This window comes from Lipotes vexillifer, unplaced genomic scaffold (genome assembly GCF_000442215.2).
Source record: "Lipotes vexillifer unplaced genomic scaffold, Lipotes_vexillifer_v1.1 scaffold809, whole genome shotgun sequence".
In the NCBI taxonomy this organism is placed as follows: domain Eukaryota; kingdom Metazoa; phylum Chordata; class Mammalia; order Artiodactyla; family Lipotidae; genus Lipotes; species Lipotes vexillifer.
In genome coordinates, this window is record NW_006788521.1 from 1904488 (window position 1) to 1917743 (window position 13256).

Here is a 13256-nt window from a genome sequence, read left to right on the forward strand (position 1 = left end):
CGAGGAGCAACCAAGCCTGTGTGCCACGACCACTGAGCCTGCGCTCTAGAGCCCACAAGCCACAACTACTGAAGCCCGAGCACCTAGAGCCCATGCTCTGCAACAAGACAATCCACCACAATAAGAAGCCTGCGCACCGCAATGAAGAGTAGCTGCAGTAAAGACCTGCTCGCCGCAACTAGAGAAAGCCCGCACGCAGCAATGAAGACACAACGCAGCACCCCCCCGCAAAAAAAAAAAAAAAAAGCCATGTGCAAACTTTTGACCCACAGGAACTGTAAGATAGTATATTTAATGTTTTAAGCTGCTAAGTTACAAAGGCTTCAAAGCAGCTACTAAAAATATATTCAAATAATTAAAGAAAACTATAATTAAAGAACTAAAGGATAATATGCTAACAATGAGTCAATATATAGGAAATCTCAACAGAGAAACAGATACTACCGAAAAGAACCAAATGGATATTCAGAGTTGAAAAAAATGACTACAAAAAATGACTACTGGAATAAAATGACTACATAGCTCAACAGTTTGATTTGACAGAAGAAGTCAGTGAATTTAAAGATAGGTCATCAGAAATTATCCAATTTGAAGAACAGAGAAAGGGGCAGAAAAAATATTTGAGGAAATTATGGCTAAAACCTTCCCAAATTGATTTTTAAAACATTAAATTACATTCCAAGCTCAATGAACTCCAAGTATAATAAATACAAATCACATTTACACATAACTTAAACTGCTGAAAGACAAAGAGAACATCTTAAAGGCAGCAACAGAAAAATGATTCATCCCATACAGGTAACAAAATGATTAATGGATGACCTCTCAGTCAAAACAATGGTGACACTATGGTAGTGTAATCCCAAATTCACTGTGCTGAAAGAAAAAAATCCTTGTCAACTAGCATTCTATATCCAGCTAAACTACCTTTCCAAAAACTGAAAGCATAATAAAATCATTCCCAAATAAATAAAAACTGAGAGAATTTATTGCTAACATATCTATCCTAGATGAAATACCAAAGAAAGGCCTTATACTGAAAGAAAATTACACCAGAGGGTTACTCAGATTCACAGGAAGTAATGAAGAACATGGAAAATGGTACATAGATGGGTAAATATAAGAGACTGTGTGTATATTATATGTGCATATTTTTTCTTTTTCTCTTACTATTTAAAGCAAGACCTAAACCACTCTGTTACTGAGTTTATAACATATAGATATAACATATATGTCCATAATAGCACAGGGGAGGAGACAGGAGCTATACTGATACAAATTTGCTAAATTTTACTCAAATTAACTCAATACTAAGAATGACGAAGATTGTAATAAATCCAGGAAGCATAATATAATCCCTTAGGGCAACTGCTAAAAAAGTAACTAAAAAATATATCTGAGAACTTAACAGAGGACATTCTTATCCATATCATGCAGATGAGGAAATGAGTGCTAGCAGGTGAAGCAACCTACCCCAGAAGGGGCTGGCCCCCAGGATCCTGACTCCATACAACAGGACTGGAGGCCAATCCATACCTTCCAGTGGGGCAGGTGGAGACCTACCCAGGCTGAGACTCCTCATCCATTAGTGAAGGGAAGATTCCTCAAAATATTGTAAATTGCCTTACAGTCTGAAAATATCTTCCTGGACACCCTGAATATTTTTATTAGTTCTTCCATCCTAAAAATTACCACATAGAAACTGCTGGCGAGAGTAAGAGGGATGACTTCTCAAGCAAAGCTAATTACTGGCAGTGTCCAGTGAACACACCCAAAAATGCCTGTGTAGACTCCCAGCACTCATTATGAATTTGATCAGCATTAATTTTCTGTCTGCCTGAACTGTCTTCCTATACCCTGGGAGGGGCTGACACCCCTTCAGTGGAGCTCAGACTGACACTGCAGGAAGGGCGGGAGGAGGGGGCAGGGCAGGACTTCTTACCTCCATTACAGGCCGAGGGGGCATCTCACCTGCTTTATAAGTTACCACAATGGAGGAGGGAAGCTTTGGCCTCACAGCATATTACATTTACAGGAAAACTGAGCTGTGCTGGAAGGAGTTCATATCGTATTCCTGCCTGCTGAGGAGCTATTTAATCCTGTAAAGATAAAATAACTAAATTATTTAATATTTATTTTTGAATAAACACCTACTGATGTTTACTGTGCTTCACATTTTATAAAGTGCATTTTTTAAAACAGAAATTTAATGAACCCATACTGTATGCCAGGGACTAAGCTAAGCCCTCACCTGCTCTGTTATTTAATCCTCACAAGTGCCCCACAAGCTTGGTTTCATTATTCTCATTGCACAGATGAAGAAACTGAAGTTCAGAGTGGTTAAGATGTATCAGATTGATCCAAGCCAGGTCAACTGGATTTGTTCCTGGCTAATTGTTAAACTTCATCCCTCAAAGGGGAATGTGTAAAAAAGAGCCTGAGACAAAATTTCATGCTTTTTAATCAACTGAAGACATGTGTCATCTCTCATATATGACTGGCTGCAAAGACAAAGATTGGCGATATTCTTGCTTTTTTAAAAAAAATCACTCATATTGACTTCATCAAGTTGACAAGATCTCAGAAGTAGATCTGGTATCATTCACAAATCAGAATTATGAAGAGAAACTGCAGCAGCTGCTGCAGCACAAAATCTAACATGGATTGAAATGACCAAATATTATTAATGAACAAATTTGAAAACTGAGTTTCACATACAGCATTACATTTCTCTCTGACACTAATGTGTGATAAAAATTTAAAATGATATAAACATGTTTTAAAGTCATTGTGGTAATTACTAAAAGTAGCCAGCCATCCCATAGCTAGGCATTGTCAGAAGTCTACTCTGTGCAGTTGAAGTTTATATTAGCCCAGTACATCAAATTGTTCCCTTGAAGTTTCAGCTTTGGTGAGTCCTCTTTGACTAACATAAAGTTTTGACTATGACAGCAACACATAACCAAGTAGCATTCTTTATTAAATAAATCTAGATTATCTCAATGACCCGAAGGAATCAATATAATGTTCCAGTGTCCACCTATCTACAATGAGAAAAATCTTAACCCAATGTTTGAGGTATTATCAATTTATGCAGAGTACACTGCATGAGTCTAATTTCCATGCAAACATCTTCATACCTGGGAATCCTTTCAAATACCAAAATAAAATATTTACCTTTTTGCTAAGGGGAATAAAAAGACATGACAGTAGAATATACATCTTGATAGAAAAATAGTTAAAGCTTTTAATTCTCTGAATACCTAGAGTTAACCGTTTATGACTACCCTTTGAAAACAGGGTATTTGGGAACAATTTTAAAGTTTTCAAAATCAGTACAAAGCTTATTCACATTTTTATTAAAGCCAACATCACTTTCACAAATCACAAAATGATTTCCTTATGAAAAGAAGAGCAGCCAAGTTTTTGGTGTCTGTCTCTGTGCTTAGCTAAGTCTGTTAAACACAGAGTCCAGGGGCTCCCCCCATCTCCTCTAGATGGGCTCCGTAGTACAGTGACCCTTCATACCATGTGTTCCTTGAAGAACCATTTCTGATGATCTGAGTTGGTACAGTCTCGTAAGAGTGGTACAAAACTGTTGCTCAATTCCTTCCTCTCAGCCTGAACACATTTCTTGGACTGTACATGAAATAAAGAACCATCCTACAAAAGATAATAGACATTGGGTGTTCAAGATAACTATAAGCAATTCCTCAGAAAGTATCTTTTCCTTAAAACGTGTTGTTAAGTGCTCAGGGTGATTTTTATTATTTCAGAAATATTTATTGAGTAGTGAGTGTCTGCAGGTATGAAGGCAGCCCATAACTGTCTGTGCATAGAGAGGGCCAGGCGTGTAGAAACGTATGTCATGCTTGTCTCTCCCTGGAGCTCTTCATGAGGTCCATGACTCCACCGTCAGGGCTAATGGTGCCACCTGCTGGCCGTTCTGGGATCGGTCAGACCCTATATCTCACCCTTACTGATGTTCTTTTCCTTCAGGGTAAGCAGGACCAAAGATCCTTTATTAATCTCTTCCACTTCTCTTAGGTCAACTAATTCCATCTCTGGTAGTCTCTTTCTCCTATGTATTTAAGTGGAGAATCTGGAAACTTAGCTTTAGTCCCAGCTCAGCCACAGACCAGCTGGGTGAGGGTACAGGTCACCAGAGAGGAAGCTGGTTCTGCAAACAATGCCAATTCCCAAACCCCGAAGGACAATGACCCTCTCTACCGCCTCTCCCATTTCTTCTTTCCCCAACTGTTGCTGAGTTAACTCGGCAAGTCTCTTCCCAAGTTCTGGAGTTTATTTTTTTCCCTCTGTCTCTCTCTGGTGTAAGCTGTACAGCCCCAAGGAACTTCATCATGGTTGAGCAGCAAAAGGGCATAACAAGTGGCATACCTGTTCCAGGGAAACAGAACCCTTGGAAATAAAATTAGATGCAAAAGAATCTCAATAATATTAATCTGGAAAGCCCTTAAAGCTGCTCATAAGTTGCCTTTAGAATAATGTGAAAGTAAATAATTAAAACTTCCCTCCTCCCACCCTTCTAAAGAAACTTGCTTAAATGGTCACTGAAATTAAAGATTTTTAAGGTAAAATTTCAACGACATTTCAAACCAATTTCATGATTTTTTTTTTTCTTTTTTTTTTTTTTCGCGGTACGCGGGCCTCTCATCGCTGTGGCCTCTCCCGTTGTGGAGCACAGGCTCCGGACGGGCAGGCCCAGCGGTCACGGCTCAGGGGCCCAGCCACTCCGCGGCATGTGGGATCTTCCCGGACCGGGACACGAACCCATGTCCCCTGCATTGGCAGGTGGACTCTCAACCACTGTGCCACCAGGGAAGCCCCATGATTTCTATCTTGCATTACTCTTCTTTGAGGGCTTACAATGGCTTCCAGTTGGAAGAAAGAAGGGAAGGACAAAACTTTTGGGGTTTACAAAAATATTTTTCCCTATTATTTTTTATATCACATAGACAGCACTATGGTGCCTGGCTTTTCCAGGAAACCTGCAAATTTTGTTGTTAATCATAACACTTTCTACAGGAAAGCATAGTCCAACTTCTAATTATACTTAGAATTAATCCATTTATAAGTAGTATAGATGAACCTTTCTATCCCTGGGGCCAGGCTGGGAATGAAAGCTTTCCATTGACATAAAAGTGAACTAATTCTTTCTTTTGAATTATTTTCTTTGGATTTATTCCCTCAAGTGCTTCTTTAGTGAGTCTTTGGAGATGACTGGTGTATGAGTCCCACCACGGGCTTACTGCAAACATGGTAGAGGTAGTACCTTTCAGGCGTGAAATAACACCCAGTTCCAAATCAACAATGGCTCTTCTGATAGAGAACCAACTCCATCAGAGAGGTTTACTTGGTTATTATACAAGTAACAATGTCTATAGAGCTTTAGAGCTTCCAAAGACTCTTTCTGGCCATACATCTACTCTTCACTAGAGGTAGACAAGGCTGTGATTATTGTCCCCACTTTAGAGCTCGGAAAAATGAGACTTAGACAACGGGAGTGGCTTCTACTTGGATCTAACCTCATGTCCTTACACTTGGCAATTTGTTTCACTCGTTTGAACCCCATATGATCTCTGAACACATTGGCGACAGCGCCTCTTCCCATTCCAGCCAGTCGCAGCTCAAAGTGTAAGGAGGACAGGAAGACCGAAAGGGAGTGGACAGTGAGGAAAGAAGGAAAGTGCTATCGGTACTGGATGCCATGGGATCCCTTGGGGTCACTGTGAAGTTCCTGGTCTCCTGTAGAGGGCACATCCCTGAGACTTGCTAGGGACTCGCTTTACTTCCAGACTCCCCTCTGCAGCCCATGGGACCAGGAGTGACAGCAAGGAAGGCGTGAGACAGCTCTCTTACCTCCTGCAAGATGAACTTCTGATCCTCTGGGGTGGCTCCCTCGCAAAGATGCATGATGAGAACATCCATTCCGGCCTCCACTGCCACGCAGCCTTCTGGCTGGTGGGTGTTATAGCGTATTTCATTCTGGGACGTGTACTCGAAAAACTAGAAACAGGGCGGCCAACATGTGCCAGTTACCCTCTGATGTGCAAAGGGGGAAGTCTTTAGAAAGAGGGATGAGAACCTGGGGTCACCAGGGCATGGGTGCTGGGATCCAGCCTTCTCCCCTTACCTACCAACACCAGCCTGTGTCCCCGGAGCACCACGTGCACCTCTGGAGGGGTGCTTAGCAAGCATGAATGGAGGGGCCCTTTCTCATGTCCTTCTCCTTTGCTAGATTGTGAGGATGGGGCTGGTTCCTGGGTCACCCCACACCCGCTGGGCCTATCCCCTGGCTGTTGCAGAACGGCAGGAAAGAAGATGGACCGGTCCCAGCAGTCAGGGGCTCTCTGTGACCTTGACCAGCCACTTCCTCTCATTTTCTTCATTCCTTTCCTCCTCCTTCCCCCGAAATATAATGGAGGCAATCATACCTTGGAGACTATAAAAGTTCTGTGCACAAGCAGCCAACAGGGACTGCTAACAGGAGGATTTGTTCTTCAGAGCAATGGTTTTCCTACCCTAGTGTGCCTAGGAAAAATGCTGATTCCAGGCTCCACTCCCAAAAGGGAATGAGGATTCCTTCTGTCTGAGATGGGGCCTAGGAAGCTGCGCTTTTACACTTCTAACAAGACACACAGCCACCCATCCACCCTGATCCATCCCCTTGTTCCAGGAGATTCTGACACAGGTGACTGTTCTTAAGGCATATGGAGCACTGCTTCTCAAACAAATCTCCCTGAAAGCTGGTCAAGACAAGAGGTGGGTTGGGGAGGGATGGGATGGGACTGAGAATCTGCATTTCTAAGCTCTCAGGTGATGCTGATGGTACCAGGTGGGGACACCTTTGAGGAGTGCTATTCTAAAGGGGGTTGAAGAACCTGAAAATTTTAAGGCTGTAGGGGTCCGAATTATGAAAGCTTACTGTTGACCATAATGGTGCATAATATTCAAATAGAACTGGGGTGGCTCCAGGTTAGAGGAAGACTTGAATGCCTACCCCTCGTCTCCAGTGTCCTTACTTAGGACAGCAAGGCTTTGAAGGTCCAGAACCAACGCTTTGATCTCTCCTGCATCCTCCCCTGGGCCCGCCCTGGCGGGTTTGCCTGCTTCCCGGGCCAGGGTCCTGTTATGGTCCTCAGAACTTCCAGGTCTTGCTCCCCTGCCCAGCTTGCAGTTCAGCACTTAACCCAGACCGATCTACCTGGGCCCTGACTGATGAAACTGCCCTAAAAACCGCTTTGCAATGTGGCACTACACATCAAATCCTATAATTTCATTTAAGAATTAATGCTGGAGAGACCTTCAAGATGGCGGAAGAGTAAGACGCGGAGATCACCTTCCTCCCCACAAATACACCAGAAATACATCTACACGTGGAACAACTCCTACAGAACACCTACTGAACGCTGGCAGAAGACCTCAGACCTCCCAAAAGGCAAGAAACGCCCCACGCACCTGGGTAGGGAAAAAGAAAAAAGAAAAAACGGAGACAAAAGAATAGGGACAGGACCTGCACCTCTGGGAGGGAGCTGTGAGGGAGAAGTTTCCATGCACTAGGAGCCCCTGCACTGGCGGAGATGGGGGCGGGGCGAGGGGGGAGCTTCGAGGCCGCGGAGGAGAGCGCAGCCACAGGGCGCGGAGGGCAAAGCGGAGAGATTCCCGCACAGAGGATCGGGGCCGACCGGCGCTCACCAGCCCGAGAGGCTGGTGTGCTCACCCGCCGGGGCGCGCGGGACTGCGAGCTGAGGCTCGGGCTTGGGTCGGATCGCAGGGAGAGGACTGGGGTTGGCGGCGTGAACATAGCCTGAAGGGGTTAGTGCGCCACGGCTAGCCGGGAGGGAGTCCGGGAAAAGGTCTGGAGCTGCCTAAGAGGCAAGAGACTTTTTCTTGCCTCTTTGTTTCCTGGTGCTCGAGGAGAGGGGATTAAGAGCGCTGCTTAAAGGAGCTCCAGAGACGGGTCACGCGGCTATCAGCGCGGACCCCAGAGACGGGCATGAGATGCTAAGGCTGCTACTGCCGCCACCAAGAAGCCTGTGTGCGAGCACAGGTCACTATCCCCACCTCCCCTCCCGGGAGCCTGTGCAGCCCGCCACTGCCAGGGTCCCGTGATCCAGGGACAGCTTCCCCGGGAGAACTCACGGTGGGCTTCAGGCTGCTGCAACATCACGCAGGCCTCTGCCGCCTCAGGCTCGCCGCTTATCTCTACCCCTCCCTCCCCCGGGCCTGAGTGAGCCAGAGCCCCTGAATCAGCTGCTCCTTTAACCCCGTCCTGTCTGAGCGAAGAACAGATGCCCTCAGGCGACCTACACACAGAGGCAGGGCCACATCCAAAGCTGAACCCCGGGAGCTGTGCGAACAAAGAAGAGAAAGGGAAATCTCTCCCAGCAGCCTCAGGAGCAGCGGATTAAATCTCCACAATCAACTTGATGTACCCTGCATCTGTGGAATACATGAATAGACAATGAATCATCCCAAAATTGAAGGGGTGGACTTTGGGAGCAACTGTAGACTTGGGGTTTGCTTTCTGCATCTAATTTGTTTCTGGTTTTAGGTTTATCTTAGTTTAGTATTTAGAGTTTAGTATCATTGGTAGATTTGTTTATTGATTTGGTTGCTCTCTTCCTTTTTGTTTTTTTATACATAGAAATATAGATTTTTTTTTCCTTTTTCTCTTTTTGTGAGTGTGTATGTGTATGCTTCTTTGTGTGATTTTGTCTGTATAGCTTTCCCTTTACCATTTGCCCTAGGGTTCTGTCTTTTTTTTTGTTCGTTTCTAATTACTCTTTAATTTTTTATTTTTAATAATTTTTAAATTTTTTATTTTAATAAGTTTTTATTTTATCTTATTTTATTTTTTTCTTTCTTTTTTTTTTTTTCTCCCTTTTCTTCTGAGCCATGTGGCTGACAGGGTCCTGGTGCTCCGGCCAGGTGTTAGGCCTGTGCCTCTGAGGTGGGAGAGCCGAGTTCAGGACACTGGTCCACAAGAGACCTCCCAGCTCCACCTAATATCAAATGGCAAAAGCTCTCCCAGAGATCTCCATCTCAATGCTAAGATCCAGCTCCACTCAACGACCAGCAAGCTACAGTGCTGGACACCCCATGCCAAACAACTAGCAAGACAGGAACACAACCCCACCCATTAGCAGAGAGGCTGCCTAAAATCATAATAAGGTCACAGACACCCCAAAACACGCCACCGGATGTGGTCCCACCCACCAGAAAGACAAGATCCAGCCTCATCTTCCAGAACACAGGCACCAGTCCCCTCCACCAGGAAGCCTACACAAGCCACTGAACCAACCTTAGCCACTGGGGGCAGACACCAAAAACAACGGGAACTACGGACCTGCAGCCTGTGAAAAGGAGACCCCAAACACAGTAAGTTAAGCAAAATGAGAAGACAGAGAAACACACAGCAGATGAAGGAGCAAGGTAAAAACCCACCAGACCTAACAAATGAAGAGGCAACAGGCAGTCTACTTTCCAGAAAAAACTTTCAAGAAGAAAGTTTTTCTACCTGAAAAATAATTCAGAGTAATGATAGTAAAGATGATCCAAAATCGTGTAAACAGAATGGAGAAAATACAAGAAACAAATACTGTATGCTAACACATATATGAAAAAAAAATGGTTCTGAAGAACCTAGGGGCAGGACAGGAATAAAGATACAGACGTAGAGAATGGACTTGGGGACATGGGGAGGGGGAAGGGTAAGCTGGGACGAAGTGAGAGTGGCATGGACATATATACACTACCAACTGTAAAACAGATAGCTAGTGGGAAGCAGCCACATACACAGGGAGATCAGCTCGGTGCTTTGTGACCACCTAGAGGGGTGGGATAGGGAGGGTGGGAGGGAGACGCAAGAGGGAGGAGATATGGGGATATATGTATATGTATAACTGATTCACTTTGTTGTAAAGCAGAAACTAACACACCATTGTAAAGAAATTATACTCCAATAAACATGTAAAGAAAAAAAAGAATTAAGTCATCTGAAATGCATATCTGTTGGTGTTTTTTCCTTTTTTTTTTTTTTTTCTGACCAAAGATGTCGGTGGCAGAGTTATTTATAGTCACAGAAACAGAGAGAGAATCAGTTACCTCAACAGTAATTAATATAGCCATACAAAGGAATATCAAGGGGCCGTTAGGGATGATATTCTCAAAGGGTGTCTAACAACACAAGTAAAGTATGATTAAGTAATGGAAATAAGAGACTATAAAACATGTAGACATTATAACAACTATTTAAAATAAATAATACCAAGCTCATGCATTAAAAGACATGGGGGGCCTTCCCTGGTGTTACAGAGGTTAAGAATCCACCTGCCAATGCAGGGGGCATGGGTTTGAGCCCTGGTCCAGGAAGATCCCACATGCCGTGGAGCAACTAAGCCCATGTGCCACAACTACTGAGCCTGCACTCTAGAGCCCGTGAGCCACAACTACTGAGCCCGTGCGCCTAGAGCCCGTGCTCCGAACAAGAGAAGCCACTGCAATGAGAAGCCCATGCACCGCAATGAAGAGTAGCTCCCGGTCACCGCAACTAGAGAAAGCCCACGCATAGCAACGAAGACCCAGCGCAGCCAAAAAAAAAAAAAAAAAAAACACGGGAAGAAAAAAAGTTAATTAAAAACCTTCTCTCTGGGTCCTGTCATTTACTACTTGCTTCTACTTTTTATATTTCCCAAAAGTTCTGTGATGAGCATATATTACCTTTATAATAAAAAAGTCAAATATTTAATGCTTTAAAAACACACAGATTTCCCCTCATCTCCCTCTTTAAAGGCCCACACCAATGATCCCTTGAGCAGTGAGTGTCCCATTGTCCATTGTCCCAGAGCTTGAGAATGTCAATCTATTAAAGAAGCAGCACCTACCTGGTTCTGACCCATCCCATGACAGTGGTACAGAATGACCTGATGTCCTGTGATCTGGTGTTCATTGGGAGGGTTATAGTCAAAGCAGTAATCTTTTAGTCCTTTGTTCTGGAGCTAAACAAAACATAAAGGAATTTTAGTCCAGATTCCACCTAAGGCTGTGAGGGCGGGTAAATGGAATAAGAGGAGTGGCTGCCTCAAGAACTGGACTCATTGCTAAGAGCCCCTGCCATTTCTAGTTTTCAAAGTGTTTTCCCATCCTATACCACAGGCAGGAATCATAAGCTCCATTTTCAGATGATAAACCTGAAGAGCAGAGAGATGAACTCTTTATGGCCTGAGAGCTCATACCACTTCATGTCTCATTAGTGCAGCCTTACTGCTGCAGTAGGCCAAACACAGCTGGATTGTCACCTTGCGTATGTACCAAGGAGCTCCTGCTGTCGCGCATCTCTGAAGGACACCCCGATCGAGAGACCCGGCATTCCACAGATCAGAAGTCCATCATTGTAGATTACAGGAACAGCATAATACAGAGCCAATGATTCACACACAAAGTCACACAACAGGTAAGCGGAGATACCTGAGTCTTGAATCCAGGACCTCAGACTCCAAGTCCAGTACTCTCTCCATCACTCAACATTGCCTAATCTAATGTCATCTCTAAGGTACTTTTGGATCTATATCCCTTTAATCATTCTAAGAGCAAAACACCATGAGAGGTTCCATGCTCCCTCCTCCCTTCCAGGAGCCTCCAGAGAAAGACTCAAACATCTTGCAAATCCCTTTCTGGAGAGTTTAAAGAACCTCCTTCTGAACCCCACTCTTGCCCTGGCCCTTGTCCATCTTTGACTAGCCTGGTCCTGAGGATAAGACTCAGCCATTTAGAAAGAAGAATCCACAATCCACTAGCTCATAAAACACAGAACAGCATGTTCTTAATGTCCCTTTGCTTGTGAAGGAATCTGGGAACAGGAGATGTGAATAATCAGAGCATCTTATATCTAGAAGAACTCAAACATCATTAAGCCAAGTTGTCCCCACTCTTGACCACCAAAGAACCTCAACCTCAAATCAGCTCCCTATGTTCAAAAGATGTGGTCTACCAAAGAAACTACAAGAAAAACTAAAAAAGAAGAAAAAAAGGAGAAACCCCTAAAGATTAAAACAGATTGATTAAGCTAACTATATCAAGTTGGTGACAGACATAGAGAATGATTTTGAATGACTTTAGAGCATAGTATGTTTGACTACACCTCCTTAGTGAAATATATTTTATAAATAAATAGAGCTGCAAGAAATCTTAAACCTCATTCAGTATCACACTGTCAGTGGGAGGGTGGAGCAGAGAAGAGGGAAAGCAAGAGAGGCAAAATCTTGGTAATTGTAGAATCTCAGGGACAGGGTTCATTACACCACTCTCTCTGCATTTCTGTATGTTTGAACATTTTCATAATGCTAACTGAAATGAACACACCAATACCATGTTTTGTATTTATCAAGGCTTCCAGAATGGAACACAGCTCTTCTGATGAATACAACACAGCAGAGGAGGCCTCCCTAAGTTGGTGGAGTTTCAAGCAAAAGCCAAAGGTGCTGGACATTTTAGTTGACCTCATCCCAACAACATTTCTTTTAGGTTTTTTGAAATAACACAAGTGACTCTCCTTCCCTACTACTGCTTTTGTGGATCCCTGAGTTGGGAATTAGTAACTGGTCCAGTTATTGAGACTTGAAGTCATGTGATAGGAGTTAGTATAAAAAAAATAGGACTTGGGAACACCAAGTTCCCAAGCCTCAGTTTCCATCTGTAAAATAGGAGGCTGTACTCACCAATTCTGAGATGCTTCCTGTGCTGACATTCTGGACCTGAGGCCCAGAGACTCAAGGGGAGAAGGAAGGACAGTGGATGAAAAGCGGGGAGGGGTGTGGGAGAGGCCAGCTGTCACCATGAAGGGGTCTTTCTTTCACAGTGTTCATCAATCAGACCTGGAGGCCAGGAGCACCCTGCCCAGCATGGGCCCACCTCGCTCACCATCCCAAAGAAGCCAGGCCTGTCCTCAGGCACGTGCAGTTCTGGATACACGGTATTCAAGAACCACTTGAAGTCCTTACACTGGAGCCTTGCACGGAGCTGCCTCCTCTCTGTCACATCCCCAAAGGGTTCCTGAGAAAATGACAAAACGGTGAGCCCCTGCAGGCCACGGCGCTTCCTATCAAAGCCCCTCTCTCACTCACTCAGTAAGCTTTTATTGAGCACCTATTGTGTGCATAGCCTGCACAGGGCACAGAGGATAAGGAACAGCCTCAGACATAGCTGCAGCATCTTAGTAGGAGAGACTGCTGCAC

General features: G+C 44.2%; 1 protein-coding gene across 1 annotated transcript in view; it reads right to left on the minus strand.

Annotated features, from left to right (window-relative positions):
* Positions 1-3224: 3224 nt before the first annotated feature.
* Positions 3225-13256, minus strand: part of GALNT12 (polypeptide N-acetylgalactosaminyltransferase 12) — a 37486-nt gene continuing 27454 nt past the window's right edge. The window contains exons 7-10 of the mRNA XM_007461651.1: positions 12943-13074; positions 10908-11021; positions 5881-6027; positions 3225-3663 (exon numbers count right to left, since the gene is read on the minus strand). Of these exons, the coding sequence (XP_007461713.1) occupies positions 3523-3663; positions 5881-6027; positions 10908-11021; positions 12943-13074 (534 nt within the window). The 3' untranslated portion in view covers positions 3225-3522. The remainder of the gene's footprint in view (positions 3664-5880; positions 6028-10907; positions 11022-12942; positions 13075-13256) is intronic.